The 21,872-nt window shown below is 49.1% G+C and overlaps 3 protein-coding genes across 3 annotated transcripts; 2 read left to right on the forward strand and 1 right to left on the reverse strand.

The window, feature by feature from the left end:
* The first annotated feature begins 6,595 nt into the window (after positions 1 to 6,595).
* On the forward strand, positions 6,596 to 10,936 carry LOC136452198 (subtilisin-like protease SBT1.7). Its single transcript, XM_066452838.1, has 4 exons — positions 6,596 to 8,760; positions 8,924 to 9,059; positions 9,141 to 9,384; positions 9,837 to 10,936. Exons 1-4 carry the CDS (start codon positions 6,596 to 6,598, stop codon positions 10,934 to 10,936), a joined length of 3,645 nt encoding a protein of 1,214 aa, XP_066308935.1.
* A 221-nt stretch (positions 10,937 to 11,157) lies between these two features.
* On the forward strand, positions 11,158 to 12,243 carry LOC136473357 (putative cyclin-dependent kinase F-2). Its single transcript, XM_066471009.1, has one exon. The coding sequence runs from the start codon at positions 11,158 to 11,160 to the stop codon at positions 12,241 to 12,243; it is 1,086 nt and encodes a 361-aa protein (XP_066327106.1).
* Positions 12,244 to 14,294: 2,051 nt separating this feature from the next.
* LOC136452207 (deoxyuridine 5'-triphosphate nucleotidohydrolase-like) lies at positions 14,295 to 15,163 on the reverse strand. Its single transcript, XM_066452845.1, has 3 exons — positions 15,150 to 15,163; positions 14,655 to 14,746; positions 14,295 to 14,539 (listed from the first exon to the last, which is right to left on the reverse strand). The coding sequence occupies exons 1-3, from the start codon at positions 15,161 to 15,163 to the stop codon at positions 14,295 to 14,297; spliced, it is 351 nt and encodes a 116-aa protein (XP_066308942.1).
* Positions 15,164 to 21,872: the final 6,709 nt, after the last annotated feature.

A 21,872-nucleotide genomic window follows, 5' to 3' on the forward strand; every position in this document is an offset into this window, starting at 1 on the left:
ACAAGGATATTAGGCAACCTAACAGCTTTACCTCTAAGACACATAGCATGCTGAGCTACTTTAGCCTAGGAAACCAATCGCTCGAAACTATAATCTAGAATAACAAATCCATCTATGGATTGTAGACAGCACACGGGCTGCGAAGCGGGATGATCATAGGTAGCAGTCGGATCCAGGTGCTGGGCTGACCAGAAGAAAAACCTTCTTGTAACACTGCCTCCAGCATGCTATATATATGTAAAAACAAGGAGGATGAAAAAAAAGGAAAGAGTAAGCTGTCAGGCACAATGCCACATAAAATGTGTGTATCTATATATATAGATATGTAACAATACGTAACCATATATATGTATGTATGCATACAATTATATATATCGGTAACGATGTAGGAATCCACAAGCACAGAGGAGAATCGTACATATATAGGAGAGCTGTTGGCAAACAGTGGAAGAGGGAAAACAGGTATCGTGTAGGATGGGTACGAAACCAAAATAACATAGTTGGAACAGGCGTGGACATACCAGGTAGAGCAGACACGCAGCAGATGAATGTAGCAAACACGTTAATAGACGCAGGAGGGCAGTATCGCTGGCACGGGGTGAGGAGAACAAGATCAAGTACCGAAGGAAACCACATGTACGTGTAGGCAATACACGAACAAAAGAAATAGCAACCTGTAAATCCTATGGAACTGTGGTGCTGCACCTAAGAACAGCAAGAGGTGACCGGATCAGCAGCGGTGGGACAACCTGACACAAAGGAAATAATGTATAAAGGTTGTAAAGACAATAGCCAACAATCATGTACCTAATAGAACGATACGCATCAGCTGTGACCATTCGAGAAACAAAAATAACAAACAGTGGTGGCAAAGTAGAGCGCAACAACGATAAGGCATAGGCAACGAGCTCGATTAGACACACAACACAGACACATATAGAAACAGAGCAGAAGAAGAATAAATACAAATATCATAAAAGACCAAGTCTTCATCACAACATATGGTTATTGCTGAATTGAAATGAGAAGCAGAATAACACTAAAAAGTGATAACTATAACCGTCTATTCTCACATGGCACTATTTAGAGGGGGGAATTTAATTTTCAGCATCATCGACAGTGAAATCTGGCCAACATAACAGGCAAAAGAGCAACGGCACACAGATATGGTCGGATTTGACCACAAAAATGATAACTATAACTGTCTATTCGCACATGCCACTATTCAGAGGGGAAAAATCTTATTTTCAGCATCATCGGCACCGAAACATGGTCAACATAATAGGCAAAACAGCAATGGCACACAAATATCCTCGGATTTACCGGATGCACCTCACCACATCATCACACAAGAGGACAAAGTTTGGACAACATTTTTTTTAGATAGCAGTGAAGCGCACGAAACAAGATTGGATTGTTGGCGGAGAAAAATAGGTCATCACTGCATATGCCAAACTGGCTCAGTTCACTAAGACAACAAAAAAGGATCATCTATGTATGTAATGGTTAGCGTCACCCCATACGCCAAATGGCTCAGTTGAATAAAGGCGGAATACAAATATCATAAAAGACCAAGTCTTCATGACAACATATGGCTATGGCTGACCTCAAATGAGAGTCAGAAGCCCAAAAAAAATTGATAACTATAACTGTCTATTCTCACATGCCATTATTCAGAGGGGGAAAAATGTCAGCATTACCGTCATTGAAATATGGCCAACATAATATGCAAAACAGCAATGGCATACAAATTTGCTCGGATTTGACCAAAAAAAAGTGATAACTCTAACTGTCTATTCTCACATGCCATTATTCAGAGGGGAAACAAATTATTTTCAGCATTATCGGCATTGAAATATGTTCAACATAATAGGCAAAACATCAATGGCATACAAATATGCCCGACTTTATCGGACGCACCTCACTACATCAACACACGCCGGATATCTGGTAAGGCTAGAGCAAGCACAAGGACGAAGGAGTACGATGCAAGCCACACAATGCACCTGTAACACAAACCAATATGAAGAGACCTAAAAATCAAAGGATACCACAGGAAAAAAACACACATGTACGTGGAGACATGTTCGGACAACATACAAGCAAAATAACGGCCACAACCAGTTGACACACACCCTAAGCTCATAGAAAACAACCGGCGAAGCAGGTAACACTACGAACAGGGTCAGGAAAGCATGTAAGCAAAATCTAAGCACTCTGGCTGGGTTCGGACACTGGAACGAAGGATGCTGAAGCTCTAAATTTTTCGTAAGAAGCACACAAACATGAGGATATTGTCCGTAATAAGCAGACAAATGTAAGGACACAGCAAACATGGCATTTGAACCCGCAAACAAAGCAGACTAAATTACCGGCAGTAAGAGGAAGCTAAGTTCCGTCCATAGCGCATCTGCAACAAGCACCTACATAGTAGATCCGGAGCGGCGACGCGACGGCAGGGCAGAAACCTGGAAACAAAGTCAAGTATTAGTACACACAGCAGAGGGGAAATTAGGTCCGAGAACAAAATGAAGCGAAACAGGAATCAAGAAATTGCGAGAGAGAAGGGGAAAAGGTCTGTGGAGAGCACACCGGCATGAACTGTAGGTCCCCAACCATACCCAAAGAGCACAGGCGGAGAAGAAAACAAACGGCGCAGGAAGCAGGGTAAAGGAAGCAGGAGCAACCAGGGCCATGGCGCCGGCAGGAGGAACAGGGCAAAAAGGGGCGAACCGGTGGGCGTCAACCGCAGGCGCAACGATTAGGCGGACACCACAGGGACAAAACATGGTGGCGAAGCACGGCCGGCCGATTCGGCCAAGATGGCCAAGGCGTTGGCGGCAAGAACAGGGCGGGTTTCCCACTGTAGCGTGGAACCCTAGCCGTAAACAGCCGATGAAGATGGCATCCAAGAACGAGGGCAACGAAGCGCGGGGGGCCTAGTGCGGGCATAGGAGTGTCGGGCAGGGTGAACACCGGGCGAGGAAATCGCAAAGGCAACGAAGCGAGCAGGGTAGGAGGAGGCGGAACAAACGGGGACGACAGAAACCAAATCGACAAGCAAAATCAAGGAGGAGAAAAGGAGAGGGAGCAAACCCAGTCAACTGGCGGAGCACGGGACGGGACCCACGGAGGCGTCAACGACGGCGACGGCAGAGAGGACAGAGCGGGCGAGGACGACAGAGACGAGGAAAGCGAACAAGCCGGGTGGGGCGATCTGGACGGGCAGTAGGCACTACGAGAAGGCAGGCGAACGGGAGCGGAGATGGGTGCACAGTGGGTCGGAGGGGCCTAAGCCATGTAAACGAAGATCTAACGGACCAAACTAAATGTGCTATCGTGGCCAGGCTGAGAGGCGGCTAAAGTTCTCTGCTTTGATAATAAGAGATCCTTGAAACATCATGGAGCCTAATTTTACACGTGTGATTAATAACTGGTTAAAGTTTATCCTGTGATCGATGTTGCCACGTCTGGGATCACTGGTTGAAGGGAACGCCACCTTGAGCTCTCTGTGCGTGCTGGACCTGGACGTCCTCGGCTAACACGGGTATTTGCGGGATTCGTCATCGTTTGTTGGAGCCGTGCAGCAGTGCTTCGTGCCGCGTTGGATCGAAGGTTGGAAATGGAAACGCTAACGCGTCGGTCCTGTGCGTTTCTCTATCACTCTGTCTGTGTGCTGGAGGAGGTTGCAGATGTAGCAGAGTAGACAGGCCTCGTCGTGGGTCACCACATGGCGCACGTACTCACGACAGGCGCCTGAAAGGGCCTTGCTGCAGAGAAAGGTAATAAGCTCTGAGCCTCTGACTACCCAACAACCCAGCCCAAATAGGCAAATACGTATCGCCAGAGAATCAACCACACTCGTAATCGAATCAGCTAGGTTTGCAAGTGCAGTATATTTCGGGTTCACTCGTTTGGTTAGGGTCTCGTTTAGCTGCCAAACTTTAGATGTGTAAAGTTGGCAAAATATACTGTAGCGTTACTGTAGCATTCGTTTGTATTTGGTAATAATTGTCCAACCGTTGACTAATTAGGCTCAAAATGTTCGTCTCGCAAAGTACAACCAAACTATGCAATTAGTTTTTAATTTCATCTACTTTTAGTATTCTATGCATGTACCGCAAGTTTGATGTGACGGGAAATCTTCTTTTTTATAATATCAAAGTTAGAAGTTTGGGAGGAAGTAAATAAGGGCTAGGTTGGTTCCGTGGGTCGTAGGTGGCTCCAGCTCATATATATATATATATATATATATATATATATATAGAACTACTATCCTGTAGCTGGCTACAAAATAACTTATTCTGTAGCCACTTTGAGTTACGATAATTACTATATTAATTTACTAAGTGGTTTACTATAACGTTATGGTAAATATCCCCATGTGTTATAGTAACCCAACTATCGTAAATATGTATTGACATTATCGTAAATTAGTGTATAAAATTATAGTAAATGGAGGTGGCTACAGAATAACTTATTTTGTAGCCGGCTACTGAATAGCCTCTCCCTATATATATATATATATATATATATATATATATATATATATATATATATATATATATATATATATATGTATATATATGGCTTGTCACGCTACTAGTAGACCAAGTCTCACTTCTAGTAGACCACTAGGAATTCATGCTTCCTGTCATGAACAACTTCCAACTCTTTGCTATGGTGTTGTTTAAATCTAGGGAATAAAATTTAGGGATATTATATTGGGTGTCACATCGGATGTTACATATGTATTAGTAATAATAAAATAAATTACAAAAGCCCCAAGTAATCCGCGAGATAAATTTATTAAGCCTAATTAATCCATTATTAGCATATGTTACTGTAGCACCACATTATCAAATCATATACTAATTAGGCTTAATAAATTCGTATCGTGGATTACTGAAAGATTCTGTAATTTGTTTTGTTATTAGTATCCGAACACCGTGACACCCTCATGTGACACCTGATGTGACACCCCGAACTTTATATCCTGAATTTAAACAAGTCCGATTAGCACGCTACTGTACACGTTAGTTCCTGCTAGTGCAGAGATCACAACAGAATGTGGGCACTTTGCTGGATGGCTGGATGGATGCAAGTGCCACCATGTGCATGGCCTAGCCTCCGATAAAGCCTCCCTTTCTTCTAAACCGAGATATTTTTATCTTCAGAGTTGCTACTCTCCGGTACCGCGTCCAGCTAAGAGTAACTTCTTCTCTTCGTAAGAGTTGGCATCCACCTGATTTAGATGTCATGCCAAAGCTATATATGTACTCTTCGTAAGAGTAGAAATTGATTCAGAGAAGCGCGTCAGGTGACAGAGTCACAGAGCTGAGGAGGATATATTGGAAGGAGAGGGAACGTCGATAAGAATATAAGATGTATGTGATCATATTTTAGCAATGTCAACACGTCATTCACATGGAGTTACTTTGTCATTTTACCCACTTTCTTGCTATCTAAAACTACACCTTGTTTATCTTAAAAATTATTCTCTCTCAGTTACCTTCTAGATACTGCCTCTACCCTATAAAATGTAACCCTAGGTTTGAATTATGTTTAATTTTTTTAACAGAGTTTATAGAAAAAATATATTTATAAATAGTTTTACTAAAAAAATATTTTCTATGATTAATTTAATAATATTTATTTGGCATCGTCAATGTTAGTGATTTTTTATAAAGGTCTAGTTAAATTTGAAATTGATTAATTTATCGAATAACATTCTTTTTGAGTAATGCTAAACACCAACCGGGTGTTTTATCCCTCTCCAACACCCGACTTCTTCCACCCTGACCCGCACACGACTCCCTCCTCCCCGGCGTGCACGCGCTCGGCGCTCCTCTCCACGCGGTGCAACCCTCTCTCCCCTCCGGCAGCGGCGGCGGGTTCCGGCGGCGTCAGCGCCGACGAGGTAGGCCGGTCCCTCATCCTCCTCCTCATCGTGCTCCTAGGTCTGTGCCCGCCGTCTTCTTCCCTAGCTCCGCCAGATGGCTAGTGTTCCGGCGGGCCTCTCCCCCTCTTTCTTCTCCAACTCCGGCAGGTATAGATGGGGCCGGCCTGGGGGAGGCAGGCAGGCCAGGCGGTGGAGATGGTGGCCAGGTGGTTCAGGGGCCCTGGCAATGGTAGTGGCGGCCAGGCCAGGTCGGGACGGGGACGCCATGACGGAGCTCAGAGCTCGGCATCGCCGGCGAGCATGGCCGTGGCGGAGCTCCGACGAGAGGGGGGAGGGGAAGAAAGTGGCCCTAGCGCTCCAGAGCTCTAACGAACCCTAGCGCCCGCAACGAGGCTGTGGTCGACGGCGGGGCCGACGAGGAGGAGAAGGGCGGGGTGCTCGACGGCGATGGACGGGGTGTCGGGAGGAGGGAGAAGATGTGAAGGAGAAAGAATAGAGCTATGAGCTTTTGGATGACCAGATCAACGGTTCAGAAACCGGGTGCTTAGGGGCCTCAAAACACCTACGATTCTTTTTTTTCGGAGGGAATATTATTTGAGGACTGTTCCGGTGCTGTGCCGTGCTATAAAGAGAACCAGGCATCCCTAGTTCCGTGCGCATTTCGGCCCGAGTCGAGCCTCTGCCACATCAACAATGGCGGCGTCCATGACATTCAGTCCCCTGCATTGCTTGACCTTTTGGCTTCTGCTTGCGCTGCTCGCTCGCTCAGTAGCCATCTCGCTGTCGAGCAGTACGAGCAGAGGCGGCCGTCATGAGCACAATCCTCAGCATTCCAGCGCCTACATCGTTTACGCCGACCACGTCGCCAAGCCGTCCAACTTCACCACCCTCGAGCACTGGTACACCTCCATGGTGGGCTCCCTCTCCCCGGCCGCCAACTCCACCCGCTTCTTGTACGTGTACGACACCGTGATGCACGGCTTCGCCGCCGAGCTCACCGTCGACGAGGCCCGGCGCCTGTCGAACACTCCGGGCATGACCGGCGTGTTCAAGGACAAGGCGGTGCATCTGCACACTACTAGGTCCCCGGCCTTCCTCGGCCTCGACAAGGACTCTGGCATCTGGCCGGACACGGACTTCGGCGACGGCATCATCATTGGCTTCGTCGACAGCGGCATCTGGCCGGAAAGCGCTAGCTTCAACGACATCGGGCTCACCCCCGTCCGGCCGAGCTGGAAGGGCTGGTGCGCCGACGGCGAGCGGTTCAACGCTAGCATGTGCAACAACAAGCTAGTGGGCTCCAGGACCTTCACCGCCGGCGCCAGCACGCACATGGAATGGTTACCGGGAAGAAACGAGGCCCACGATTTCCAGTCCCCAAGGGACAAGGACGGGCACGGCACACACGTGGCATCGACAGCCGCCGGCTCCGAGGTTCCCGGCGCCAAGCTCTTCGAGTTCGTGAGCGGGACAGCGAGGGGGGTGGCTCCCAAGGCGAGGGTGGCCATGTACAAGGCGTGCGGGCCGATGGGCTTCTGCAGCATGTCGGGCATCGCCGCGGCGGTCGACGCCGCCGTCAAAGATGGCATCGACATCCAGGGGGTGGACTATGATGAAGTCTTTGCACCTGTTGCAAGGTTGGAGACAGTGAGAATGTTACTGGCTCTAGCAGCACAAGGAGAATGGGAAGTTCATCACATGGATGTTAAGTCTGCCTTCTTGAATGGTGATTTGCAGGAAGAAGTCTATGTGCACCAGCCACCTGGGTTCTCTGATCCAAAGGCACCTGGGAAAGTATTGAGACTCAAGAAAGCATTATATGGACTAAAACAGGCCCCAAGGGCATGGAATGCCAGACTTGATCAGGAGCTGTACAAGTTGGGTTTTGTCAGGAGCACTGAAGAACATGCAGTGTATAGGAGGGGATCTGGTAGTTCACTACTCCTAGTTGGGGTGTATGTGGATGATCTAATCATCTATGGGCCAGATAGCAGTGGTATTGCTACATTCAAACAGCAGATGAGTAAAAGTTTCAACATGAGTGACCTTGGCTTGCTTAGTTACTATTTGGGCATGGAAGTAAAGCAAGAGCCAGGACATATCACTATTTGCCAGAGTGCATATGCTCAAAAGATTGTTGAAATCTCAAGTATGAAAGGGTGCAACCCAGTTGACACACTAATGGAGCAGCATGTAAAGCTGTTGCCAGGCAAGCCTGAGTTAGTGGCCAATGCAACAAAATACAGAAGCATTGTTGGGAGCCTCAGATATCTGGTGAACTCTAGACCAGACCTAGCTTTTTCTGTGGGGATGGTCAGCAGGTTTATGGAGACACCTAACTCTGAACATTGGACTGCCATCAAGAGGATTATCAGATATGTTGCAGGGACAACTGAATTTGGCTACAAATTTGTCAAGGGGAAGCATGCAGAGCTATTTGGGTACATTGACAGTGACCATGCAAGTGACATAGAGAAGAGAAAAAGCACAACTGGTGTAGCCTTCTTTATGGGAGAAAACTTGGTTACTTGGAGTTCACAGAAACAAAGGCTGGTATCATTATCATCATGTGAATCCGAGTACATTGCTGCAGCAACTGGTGCTTGTCAGGGAGTATGGCTAAGCAGGTTACTAGCTGATCTAACTGAAACTGAAGTGAAAAAGTTCAGACTTTACATTGATAGCAGATCTGCTCAAGAGCTTTGCAAGAATCCTATATACCATGAGAGAACCAAGCATATAGACACTTGTTATCACTACATCAGGGAGTGTGTAGCAAATGGTGTGGTTGATGTTGAGCATGTAAGCACTGATGAACAGCTGGCAGACATCTTGACAAAACCTCTGGGGAGAATTAGGTTCATTGAGATGAGGAAGCAACTGGGGATCATCAGAGTTTGACAAGATTAAGGGGGTGAAATGTTGCATGTTTCATATTGTAATCGTGTCAAACAATTGTATCAACGTGTAATTGCATTAGCTAGTTTGTTTCAGTTCAAACATGTTTATGTAACTGCGTAGAATCGCGGGCATGACGGAGATTGCACACGTTGTGCGCCCTGACCGCGTCCTAAGGCCAGCTCCCGCCGTGGCGTTCATGCCGTGCATGTCGCGCGGGCATCCAAGAAAGTGGTGCACCACGCAGCTGTGCATCATGGTAAGGAATGCGGATCGAAGGCCATGTAAAGGAACTAGCGATGCATCAAAAAGATTGCCCCCAGGCAGTTAAAAATTAAAGACTCTTGTTGTGTGTGTGTTCATCGCGCTCCCATCCCCGGGCATCGCCACGAGCGCCGGTGAGATCCTAACATTCCCGGCGAGCGTCACGCTCGGGAACGGCCAGGTTCTAACTGGGCAGTCTCTCTACGCCGTCACGGCCAACCGAACAGACTTCATCCAGCTGTTGCCCAGCGCCTGCACAGACAAGGACCTGGTGCCGGACAGGATTATGGGCAAGATCGTCATGTGCGCTGGCGATTTGGGTGTTGGAACCGGTGGTGACCACCGAGTTCACGATCTTGGAGCTGGCTTACAGCCGGCCCGGCTCGTTACCATGAGTCTGTGCTCCCACAGGTCCACCGGAGCTACAACATATAAGGTCTTTGGGCCTTACTCAACCCAAAAGAGTAGCCTTATAGGTGAGGGTTCTCCCGCCTTATATGCTGAGGGTTCTCCCGTCTTATATGCTGTGCTCCCCCACCATCGTTACACGATGTGGGACTAAACCCCAACAATCTCCCCATTAGTCACACATCGAGGTGTCCCCGCCATATGTGACGCTCGAGATTTTTTATCGGGTTTAGCTTTTTTTTACCATGGGCTCGATACCAATTTGTTGGAACCGGTGGTGACCACCAAGTTCACGATCTTGGAGCTGACTTACAGCCGGTCCGACTCGTTACCACAAGTCTATGCTCCCACAGGTCAACATTAGGCGCTGATGCATCACTCGGCGTTGCGGTGCAGAAGGCCGGCGGCAGCGGGCTAGTCTCCGTCGCCATCCAGGATTGGTGTATGGACGGGCTCGTAGTCCAGGCGTTCACCCTTCCTGCTGTCAGCCTCGGCGCCCGCGAAGCCGACAAGCTGGCGGCGTACGTCCGCTCGGAGCCTTACCCGGTGGCATCGTTCCGCTTCACCTGCCGCACGGTCATCGGCGAGAACCCGGCGCCGATGGTGTCGTCCTTCTCGTCGCGGGGCCCCAACCACGTCACCCGCGAGATCCTCAAGCCGGACGTGATCGCGCCAGGCACCAACATCCTCGCCGTCGGGCCCGGCGAGTCGCCCCTGACGTACGCCGAGGAGGACCCGAGGCGCGCACGCTTCAACATCCAGTCGGGCACCTCCATGTCGTGCCCGCACGTCGCCGGCGCCGCGGCTCTGCTGAAGCACAGGCACCCCGGCTGGACACCGGCCATGATCCGGTCGGCGCTGATGACAACCGCGACAACGCTCGACAACCACGGCAGGCCCATCGCGGACAACGGCCGCAGAGGTGGCGCCAGCGATGGCGCGACGCCGTTGGCGACCGGAGCCGGCCTCGTCCGTCCGCAGCAGGCGCTCCACCCGGGCCTGGTCTACGACGTCGCGGAGCGGGACTACGTCGACTTCCTGTGCACGCTCAACTACACCGCGGCGCAGGTCTGGATGTTCATGCCGGGCTTCGCCGGCTGCACGAGGACGCTCCCCGGCGGCATAGGCGGCCTCAACTACCCGTCGTTCGTCGCGGACATGAGCAACGGCACCGACATCCGCGTGCTGTCGCGCACCGTGACCAAGGTTTCGGAGGGTCCCGAGACCTACGCCGTGAAGGTTGTGGCGCCGCGCCAGCTCGTGGAGGTGACGCCGGCTACGCTGGAGTTCGGCGGCGAGCCGTACGAAAAGAAGAGCTACACCGTCGTGTTCAGGAACAAGTACAGGACGCCGAGCGCACCTGGCGCGGCGGGGATGGCGCTGTTCGGCCAGATCGTGTGGGAGAACGACGTGCATACGGTGAGGAGCCCCGTTGTGTTCATGTGGAACAGACGTGATCAGTGACACGCAGTCGGACTCGGCGATGCTCTGAATTGCGGGAAACGCAGCTTGCTTGACACTCACGCGTTCGTGTTATAAGTATCGCCCTTTCTCGCGCAATACGCACATCCGTCACCGTCACCGACGTTACGTCGTGGACCTCCTCCTCGCCTCGCAGAATCCGACGTCCCCTGCCTAGGGCACGCATCGCAATCCGCCGTCGTCGTCGCCCTGCTTCACTCGTGATGGCTGCCTGCGTAGAGCCCGCCGCCGCCGTCCGCCACCCCACCGCCGCGGCAAAGACCGGCCTGAAGAGGAAGCGCATCGCCGTCGGGAGCACGGAGCCGTACGAGTTCGACGAGACCAGCCGCCTCGGCGCGGGTGCCTTCGGCGCCGTCTTCAAGGCCCACCACCGCTCCACGGGCCAGAGCGTCGCCATGAAGCGCCACAGCACGGCCGACGGCGGCCACGCTACGCTGCTACGCGAGGCGCGCTTCCTCGAGGACGCGTGCTGCGGCGGCGCCAACCCATTCGTCGTCGGCTTCCACGGCGTCGTCCGCGACCCGGTCACCTGGCAGATGTACCTCATCATGGAGTGCGTGGCGAGCAGCCTCCACGACCTCCTCCGCCAACGCCCCCGCGGGAGCCCGCCGCTGCCCGAGGCTAACGTGCGCGCCGCCATGTGGCAGCTACTTTCGGGCGCCAAGAAGATGCACGACGCCCACATCATCCACCGCGACATCAAGCCCCAGAACATCCTCGTCGACGAGAGCCAGAGCATCGTGAAGATCTGCGACTTTGGGCTAGCGATATCCACGGACGAGCGGCCCCCGTATGAGCCGGCCGGCACGCTGTGGTACCAGGCGCCCGAGATGCTGCTGGAGAAGCCCGACTACGACGCCAAGGTTGACGTCTGGTCGCTTGGCTGCGTCATGGCGGAGCTCGTCAACAACGGCACACCTCTATTCCAAGGATCCCACGACGACGGACAGCTCTGCGCGATCTTCGATGTGCTCGGCGTTCCTGATGACAGCACGTGGCCGTGGTTCTCGTCGACGCCATTCGCCACCGAGGTGGTGCCGGAGCTGGACATGCAGCGGTACAACCTCCTGCGCGATCTGTTCCCCGAGACGAAGCTGTCCAGGGATGGATTCGAGGTCCTCAGTGGCCTGCTCACATGCAATCCCGACAAGAGGCTGACGGCAGCCGCCGCGCTCGAACACCCATGGTTCGCCAAGGTCGACGGTCTGGAGCTACCAAAGAAAGAGAAGATTGCGTCCACGTTGCCCAAGCCACACAAACGACAGAGGTTGCGTGCTGTGTGCGTGTGACTTAGATTTAATTCCCTTGATGCTGCTTGTATCATGTAAAATTAGTCTGTTGCTGATGTGAACAGATGGAGCTTAAACTCCTGTAATGTAATGTTGTGAGCACTGTGATGATGTAAAATTGTATTATTTCAATTGATGAATCATTTTTGGTTGTCCTTTTGAATGAATTTGATTGGTCTTGCTGTAAGCTTGTAACCATCCCATGGTGAGAGCGCTAAGGCACCTAGATGTCTCTAAATTTTGGTATGCCAGATCTCTGGTCTCTAGCAGGAGACAAATCGAGTAATAAAGTGAAAAATAAAAACATGGGAATTCAGGAAGAAGATGGAGAGGCTACTGATGAAGAGGAACAAGAATCACGAGAGTGATGCATGGATGAATATGGATCAAGGAAAGTTGCAACAAGAAGGAGCCAGCCAAAAAGAGCTGGGTCATCCAAGACCGTAGGAAGAACCAGAGACAAGAAATTTTCAGAGGAAAGTCAGGGGGGAGCCTGGACGAACTGAACTCAGTAGGTTGTGTTTCCTGATCAAGGTATGGGAGGGCTGGACCAATTTGATGCGGGACATTGGAACATGATCGTGTAGCTATACATCTATTTGAGGAGATTCTTGAGGGAAGGAGAGGTGCCAACTAAAACCTTGGAAGAGATTTTGGTTTAAAGTTTATAATATTTTCCAAACTAATTTGCCTACTTATTTTTGTTGAAATAACTAATTTTAAAAGCTAAGCGCAAAGTTTGAATTTGAGTTAACTTTCAAATTCAAACCAAGCTGCGTGGTAAACCTTCTCTCTTTGAATTATTTTCCTAAAACTAATATGTGCATTCATCTAACCAATGCATGTGTGGAGTGGTAGGCTCTTGTTTAAGTTTGTTTTGGTTTTACTTGTTTTTGCTTGGAGTAAGCCTCTTTTGAAAAACCTTTGTTTCTTAATGTGAAGCCCATTTTACCCTTGGTGTAACCATCACACGGTGAGTGCTGAGGCACCTAGATGTCTCTGAATTTTGGTAATGCCGGATCTCTTGGTCTCTAGCAGGTGACAAACTTAGTAATGAAGTGAAAAATCAAAACATGTGATTTCAGGAAGATGGAGAGGTTACTGATGAAGAGGAACAAGAATCACAAGGGAGTGATCCATGGATGAATCTTGATCAAGGAAAGTTGCGACAAGGAGCCACAGACAAGAAATTTTGAGGAAGGTCGGGGGGAGCCTGAACAAACTGAACTCAGTCAGGTTGTGTTTCCTGATCAAGACATGGGAGGCTGGACCACTTTGATGCTGTAATAGGAACCGAGATTGGAACAGGATGATGTGGCCATACGTCTAGTGATTTTTTATTATTTTTTCATAATTCTTTTCGTAATTTACAAAAAGACATTAGGAATCTGGTAAATTTCAAAAATAAACCTAAGTCGTTTTCCGATGGACGAAGATTAAGTATCGTACTTGGCGAAAACAGAGTGAATGCCACTAGTTCGTAGAAAGGCCATTCATGTGATGTTGCAATCTGCCTCAGTATGCGTCACTTTGACTGGGGATATGGTCTGATCCCAAATTCCCAACTTGAGCCGGCTATTTGTGATTTCGCTCGCCTCTGCAAGAGGAATTGCATGAATTATGGCATCGACCCACCATACAAGGATACTGCAGCATAATAGCTGCTTCTATCAATCAGATCTCAGCACTTCTGGATACATATAGATGCATTCTGCAGTTCTGCGGGCAGTTAAACCGTGAAAACAGTCAACTTCCAGTTAATTCGTCTTTTCAGATTGGAAACGACAAGTGGATGCAATTCCACGGAACTCCAGAAACGATCAACACGATTGGTGCACAATAAAGATCACAGAATCAACTGAGTTCTCGATAATACCCCATTCAGCTACCTACGCAACCTAAACTTCGACGACGTACTAATCTTACTAGTAGTCGCAGGACTTGAACATCACGAGTTCTTACATCCAACATAAGACACCAAGGTTGCATCACCATCACCATCCTAATCTAGATACTCAATCCTTCGTGAGGGAAGGAACCGTTAAGGTTCTTCAGATGCCGGTGGATCCGAACCCTCCCTCGCCACGGACGGTGGCGTCGAGGTCCTCCACCTCCGCGACCTCGGGCGTCGCGATCACCTCGATGATCATCTGCGCGATCCTGTCGCCGGGCTTCACGGCGAAGTCGGCGTCGGAGTGGTTGAAGAGGATGACCCCGACGGGGCCGCGGTAGTCCGCGTCGATCACGCCGACGCCCACGTCGATGGAGTGCTTCAGCGCCAGCCTGGACCACAGCGCTGCAACGCGACCAGAACCGGCCAAGCATTTCGTCAAACACCCATGGGGCGAACAAACCGAACAAGAAACGCGACATCGAAGGAAAAGGAGAGGGGCGATGGTTATGTCGCTCACCGATGTGCGCGTAGGTTCCGTGGGGGATGGCGACGCTGAGGTCGGTCGGCACCAGTGCCTTGCCACGCGCCGGCACCAGAGTCTCCATGGCACTGACAAACAACAGCCAAAGAAACAGACCGTCAACAGGCAGCACGAAGGAACTTTGAAGATATGCTGAAAAAAAGTGACCAGACGCTTCCCCGGACTCTGATTTCCAGCGTCCGGTCAGATGGCGTTCCTGTGTCCGGTCAAGCGAAGACAATGAAGACATGATCGACCGGACTCTGGTTGCGTCTGGTCAGTGGTGATCGGACGCATCCGGTCGCGACTCCAGGGGATTTGGACCTCTCTAGAGTCGACCGGACTCTGGGTGGGAGCGTCCGATCGTTGCCACCGGAGCATCCGGTCAATAGAAGTCGTGCGGGTTTCCATCCCTGTTCCGTTTCCTTTTCTATTCCGTCTAGGGGCCACCATATAACGCATTGCCATGACCTAAGGCTGCATCCCATCTACCATCGCGCCGACATCGCCGCCGCACCGCGTGCCCTAGCTGTGCTCCACCGCTCGTCGCGCCGCCCTGCTCCCACGCCCGCGCCGCCTGACCACGCCGCATTGCTCGCCGCGACCTCGTCCCACGCCACCCCTGCACAGCCGCACCCACGTGCCGCCTCCAGTCCCACACACCGCCCGTGCCTTCTCCGCGTCGTCCGCCGTGCCCCCTCCCGCGCCACCTGCCCGTGCCCTAGCGCCGTCGTGCCTCAACTCAGCCACGCGCCCGCACTGCATCCTCACCGAAGACCCTAACTACCATCCATCGCCTCTCCACAGCCGAACCAGTGCTTCATTGACTCGCCTAACCCTAACCTTAGGCGATTCCCGGTGGTTCCCCGTTTCGTTCCTCTGCTCTTCGGTTCGCCTGTTCGTCAGGTAACAAGCCCTCGATTCTTATTTCGTACCTATTGCTTGCTTCTTAGGATTTCGTATCTCTAGATGTATATTGAAATTATTCATATATCCAATCTATTCTAACATGCAGCAAGTCGGTGTTTTTGAGGTCACTTTGGCAGTTGTCAGTCAACTCAGGGCCAAGCTCACAAGTACGGATCGAGGCCAAGCCTCGGAAGTGACAGTTGTCAGTTGTTTTTTGTCAGAGGTAGTAGTTCGTTTCAGATGGCACGTGTGAAGAATGCTGGAGATGGTCCAGGTGATGAGGATCTGAGGCCTCCACCTTGCTTGCCTGCTGATGTGAAAGGCAAGGCAAAGAAGCTTGCAACGAAGAAGCGCAAGTATCCAGATGCTGATACAGAGAGAGCAGCAGCAGTTGCAGTCGCCGTAGAGCATGCAGAGAGAGGAGGTGCTAGGAGTGGAGTCCAGATCGTAGATCAACTTTCACCAGCACAGAGGGCTGCAGTTGAGCAGGTTGAGCGCCGTCATGGTAGTTCAGCTAGGACTGTCATGCTTGAGGGACGGCGTGTCGTTCTGGAGGAGACTCAGCCTTAGGAGGAGCCTCAACAGCAGACAGAGCAGGCTCAGGAGGGCGAGCAGACTAAGGAGACAGAGCAGGCACCATAGCTTCACCGCTCTAGTCGTACCCGTACCCAGGTGACACTGAGGCCAGAGACACGGCAGAGGGGTTCTCATCCGCCTCCTAGACCTCAGGGTCTGCCTCCAGTGACTCACTTGGATTTGAGGGTTGCCACGGCCAAGCAGGTTCAGCAGCTCAGGTTCGTTCAGTTTGTGGACTGGTTCCCGCCTAGGAGGGATGAGAGTGCTTCAAAGGGCTTCTACACACCACTGAAGGAGGATTTTTATAATGCATATCTTAACAGTAGGGTAGCTTTCAGATCTCACAGAGTTTGTTCCATTGAGGCTATTGTTACAGCAGCAGGAGAGCAGATTTACTTGGACAGACTGGCAGACATGTACCATCATGGGTCCGTGAGTTCTATGCTACACTTTGGATTGACCCGCAGCACAGATTTATTCACTTTGCATTCAGAGGCCGTGACTACAGGCTGATGAGCTTTAGGGTCAGAGAGATTCTTAGGCTTCAGGAGCAACCCATCCAGCTACATGAGGTGTGCTATGGTCAGGCAGAGCCTCCTAGACGCCCTCACGGTGGTCTTGTACTTCCTACAGATCTGGTCCGCCAGTGCTTCACATAGCCTTTCGGTGGGGGGGTCAAGCAGGACACCTAGGGATCTTATTCCTACAGCTAGACTGCTCGATGCTATCATGAGGAGGACCCTGCTCCCGAGGATGGGATATCGCGAGGGCTTGACTCGCATTTAGTTATGGCTACTGAACTCTCTGATGCAGTAGACTATGTTTGATATTTGGGATCTTATTCTATCAGAGATGGAGGACACTCTTGCAGAGGAGTTCAGATGTCACATGTAGCTGCCATATGCTCACTGGATTACATTATGATTCATAGAGTAGTTACAGTGAGGCCTCCAGAGATGCTAGCAAAGTATAGTGGTGCTACTACCGAGTTCCCTGCATATAACTTGACTCAGATGCTCCACCACAGTGCTATGAGGACACCCAGCTAGCCGAGCCATCGCCTAGAGGTGCCAGAGTCTGCCACCTAGCAGGATGAGATTATTAGGGGCATAGCAGCTACAGAGGAGGAGGAGCTAGATGCTCAGCCGGAGGGTATGGTCGAGAGCGACCCCAGCGACAGTATAGATGATGATTATCAGGATATCCCTTGGATGCCTCCTCGATGACATGATGGTGAGGCCAGTGGCTCCAGCTCAGCTCCACCTACACCATAGACAGACCTCGCTCTACTTGCCATACTTGAGCAGACGAGGCAGGATTAGGCTCGCCAGACCCAGGAGACAGCTGCTGCTCTAGCACAGGTTCAGGCCAGACAGGACGAGTTCTAGTGATAGCAGTAGGCTATCCAGTAGCAGCAGCAGCTCCTCATGCAGCAGTTACTTAGATTTATGCAGCATGTTGTTACTGCCATTGGGGCTCCACCGCCATAGCTTACACCCTAGATCGGCCAGCCTGCCACCACTTCACAGACTCCAGTTCTACAACCCAATGGGCTTCAGAGTCAGGGATAGACTGCTACTTAGTTTGCTTCACCTACAGAGCAGGTGTCCCAGTGGTTTGCCTCGCTAGTGATAGCCTCGGGTCCGTAGTTTACACCGCTACATATGGGCTTCACACCGGCTTTGAGTTCGTCGTTGCTTGTGCCAGACACCCTAGTCTCTAGGAGCCTTGGTGCTACCTTTAGCGAGTTGATAGGGCAGCCTACTCCGCTAGATCTATATGTCCCAGGTCCTTCCACAGTTGCTCCTATCACTGGGACTACAGAGACACTCCCTTCTTCAGTAGCATCATTAGAGCCGCATGCTTCAGTCATACCTATAGAGTCATAGGCTGCACCAGTCCCTGATCCGACCCAGACCACTTTAGCGTCACTTCCAGCCATAGAGGGTCAGACTACTCAGAGCTCAGGATCAGATGATGATGGCACAAGTTCCAGATCGCTCATCGCACCTCAGCGCTTGACTCGTCCGCTACAGCCCCGCCGACCTATCCTTAGGTTTTGGTGTTTGACACCAAAAGGGGAGAGGGATCGAGTATGGTAGACTTAGGGGGAACGATATATCTAGGAGGAGTTTATCTATTATATTTGGCTTTTTACGTGTGATACATTATTATGCATTCATGTTTACTTTTATGTATTGAACTACATAAGTGTGATCATAATCGTGATATTAATGTGATCGTGATATTTATGTGATATGTAACATGTGTGCTCTCTACTTTGATCTTTATATATGTCATGTCACATGGTTATGCTCATTTCCTTTGCTTCCGCATTTTTACTCCGATGCAAATGAGCTTTATTTCTTGTACTCATGCTTATTTCATATCTATTGAGTACATCATGTTGGCTTGGGTCATATAAGCTTGCTTAACTCTTTTGTTCTTATTGTCAAAAGCTTATATGAACCAAGCATGTTGAAAACCTTATCTCTTTTACATACTCGAGATTGTATTGTCATCAATCACCAAAAAGGGGGAGATTAAAAGCATCTAGGCCCCTAGTTAGGTTTCGGTGATTAATGACAATACGAGATTACTGTGACTAACGTGTGTTTTATAGATGCAATTAAGTTAGGTCATGGTAATGGAAATTGATTGGGCAATCATGGTTGTCATGCCCCTATGATGGAAATCATTTTGGTTTTCAAAGGATGGACAACAAGGTTAAGGATGGACTAGTTCTAAGTGTTTTGGTGTTGAAGAGACACTTAGAGTAGTTTAGGACTTTGTTTTTTCTTTAGTCATACTATTAAGGTGGGGTATGGACGGGTAGCTTGACCTAGGTGAGTCTAGTGGGTTAGGTGTGGTGCACACTTGTCAAATTTAGCACTAGGTAGCTCCTAAATAGCCCTTAGATAAATTGGAGCAAACTTTATTCACATATGATTGCGAGTTGGAAGTGAATGGAGGGTCAAATGTTGACTAAACGTTGGTTTCGGTGTGACCAGACGCTGGCGTAGAGTCCGGTCAGTTCATTTGATCAAGGTGAAGTCGTCTGGTGCGACCGAACGCTGGGTGCCAGTGTCCGGTCGACTCTAGTAAGGTTCCAGAGAGCAGTTTTCATGACCGAACGTGTCCAGTCACAACTTAAACGGCTCAGTGGCGGGTGAACTGACCGGAGCATCCAATCACCTTGATCAGAGCGTCCGGTCACCCCGTAGTGGCATATAATAGTTTGTTTTGAACAATGGTGTATAAATACTTCCTCTATTCATGTGAGGGATCACTTTTGCTCATTGAAACAGCTGAGAAACACCCTTGAGAGTGCCAAGGAGAGCAAGGTCCTAGTGAGGTGATTGAGATTTGAGAATCCAAGATAGAGGCCTCATTAGTGAAAGCAAGACTAGCAAAGTGTGCATTCACCCTTCTCATTAGGCTTGTCGTGGTCAAGTGAGAGTTCATGCTTGTTACTCTTGGTGATCGCCATCACCTAGATGGCTTGGTGGTGATTGGGAGCTTGGTGATCATCCGGCGGAGCTTGTGGATGACCCAACTCAAGTTGCGAGTGGTTGTGGGTGATTCACCGTGACGGAGTGTTGAAGAATCAACCCGTAGAGAGCACTTGATCCTTACGCGGATCAAGGGGGAGCTACACCCTTGCGCGGGTGCTCCAACGAGGACTAGTGGGGAGTGGCAACTCTCCGATACCTCGGCAAAACATCGTCGCGTTCCTCCTTCTCTCTTTACTTTGAGCATTTACTTTGAGCAATTCAATTCTTATCCTTACATTCATAGAATTGCCATGCTAGAGTAGGATTGGAACTTAGGTTGCTAAACTTTTGTACGGTAGATCATTAAAAACACTTTCTAGGCACAAGGGGTGAAGTGGGCTAAGTATAGGGTTTAATTATTGCAAAGAAATTTAGAATTAGCCCAATTTACCCCCCCCTCTTGGGCATCTTGATTCTTTCAAAGTCATCTTCATCACAAGGAACATCAAGCAAATTATCTTGTGACAAAGGTAAATCAAGCGAAGGCTCCACTAAAATTTGTTGTATCATAGCATGATTGGTTGAAAAATTCAGTACATTAAGAGAACTCTCATCTTCCGTGAGTTTAGCATCATGGGCATTACCTTTGCTCTCATATTCAGCAGTAGTAATAGTTGATGGTTCTGAATTTTCACATGAGACTGTGAGCGTCTCATTTTCTGTCACGTCATCCTCGCTCTTTTGTTCATTGTCCTGCAAAAGGTTAGGCATAGCAGGAGGAATAATAAGAGATTGATCTAGTTGATGCACCTCATCATTTGAATTAATTACAAGAGATGGATTAACAAAATTTTCTCTCATAAGATCTTTCATATCATTCCATGCATGAGGTTTATCTAAAAAACTTAAAGACTCCCACCAAGTTGAGGCAGATTGCCTCAAAACACTAGTTGCATTTTTTATTTTCCTCCGTTCACACATATAACTTTGTGCAAAAATATTATCTATTTTAGTTTCCCACTCAATGTACTTATGAGCACCAATACCATCATAAGTAGGCGGGGAAGAAAGAATAGATTGACCTACAGAAGGAGGTGTAGTAGCAATAGTGCATGGCTCATGCATCATTGATGTCTCATATCAGTACATGTTGTAACCTGTCATTGTTAGCATCAAACAAGAAAACACAGCTCAAATGGCGCTCTCTATGTGTTCCTCTAGATATTGTTCCACTTTTACCCCTCTTTTTTCTCTATTTTTGGGTTGTCGTCGTTTTTTTGGGATTCTTTGACTTTTTCTTTTTATTTTTTTATTTTTTTTTCCTTCACTTAGGAGCACAAAAGAAGTAACCACTAAAAATGAGCTTAAACAAGTGAAAGGCGTGGCCTATGGAAAATTCAGAAGACGTGCTTAAAATTGACAAAAAGCTTGTGACCACAGAAAGAGGATCTTGTGACCAGTTTTTGGCCAAAATAAAATTTTCCAAACCTGGCAAAGCAAGGGACCAATGGATCCAAAAATTTTTCTGATCGATTTTGATATATGGAACGTCGAAATCCGAGTTCGTATACGAAAACTAGACCAATTTTGAGAACTGACTCCGAATTAGAGGACAAAACGGGAACAATGCGCGCAAAAGTTGTTGCGGCGGCTATGGATAGATGCAAACAGTGAAGATAAGTGTAACAAATTAGATGGCGTGGACTAGGGTTTCATGGATACAAAGGAAACACAGCAAGACTTGAAGGTGTTCACGGGTTATGATGAAAAACAAAAGAAAAGACACAAACTGGACTAAAAACGATCTAAAACCAGCAACCAGAACTTGCCCTAGGACACAAACTCAACAACGTGAAACAGAGACGAAATTACATGGCACAACGATGCTATAGGATAGGGAATATGAGGTGGTGTATATTTTTTTGCCTTTTGTGGACTATAGCTAAAGCAAAAACAGTAACAATCTAAAAGGGAAAATAAAAGTATACCTAACGGGCAACAAGGTCTCTGATACCACTTGATGTAGACAAGACCCGATCTTCTGATAGGTACAATAGCGTCGATTGGTGGAGACTCGACGTTCATGATCTAGGGTTCGAACAAAGACTGATTCGGACCCTCGCAACCGTTACACCACTACTCCATTGGTTATCAACCACGCGAACACGATTGACCTCACCGAGAAAGCTTTCCTGCAAGCAAATCAAGAACACAAGCAAGAATAGGATGAACGCAA

Source organism: Miscanthus floridulus, chromosome 1 (assembly GCF_019320115.1).
Source record: "Miscanthus floridulus cultivar M001 chromosome 1, ASM1932011v1, whole genome shotgun sequence".
Classification (NCBI taxonomy): domain Eukaryota; kingdom Viridiplantae; phylum Streptophyta; class Magnoliopsida; order Poales; family Poaceae; genus Miscanthus; species Miscanthus floridulus.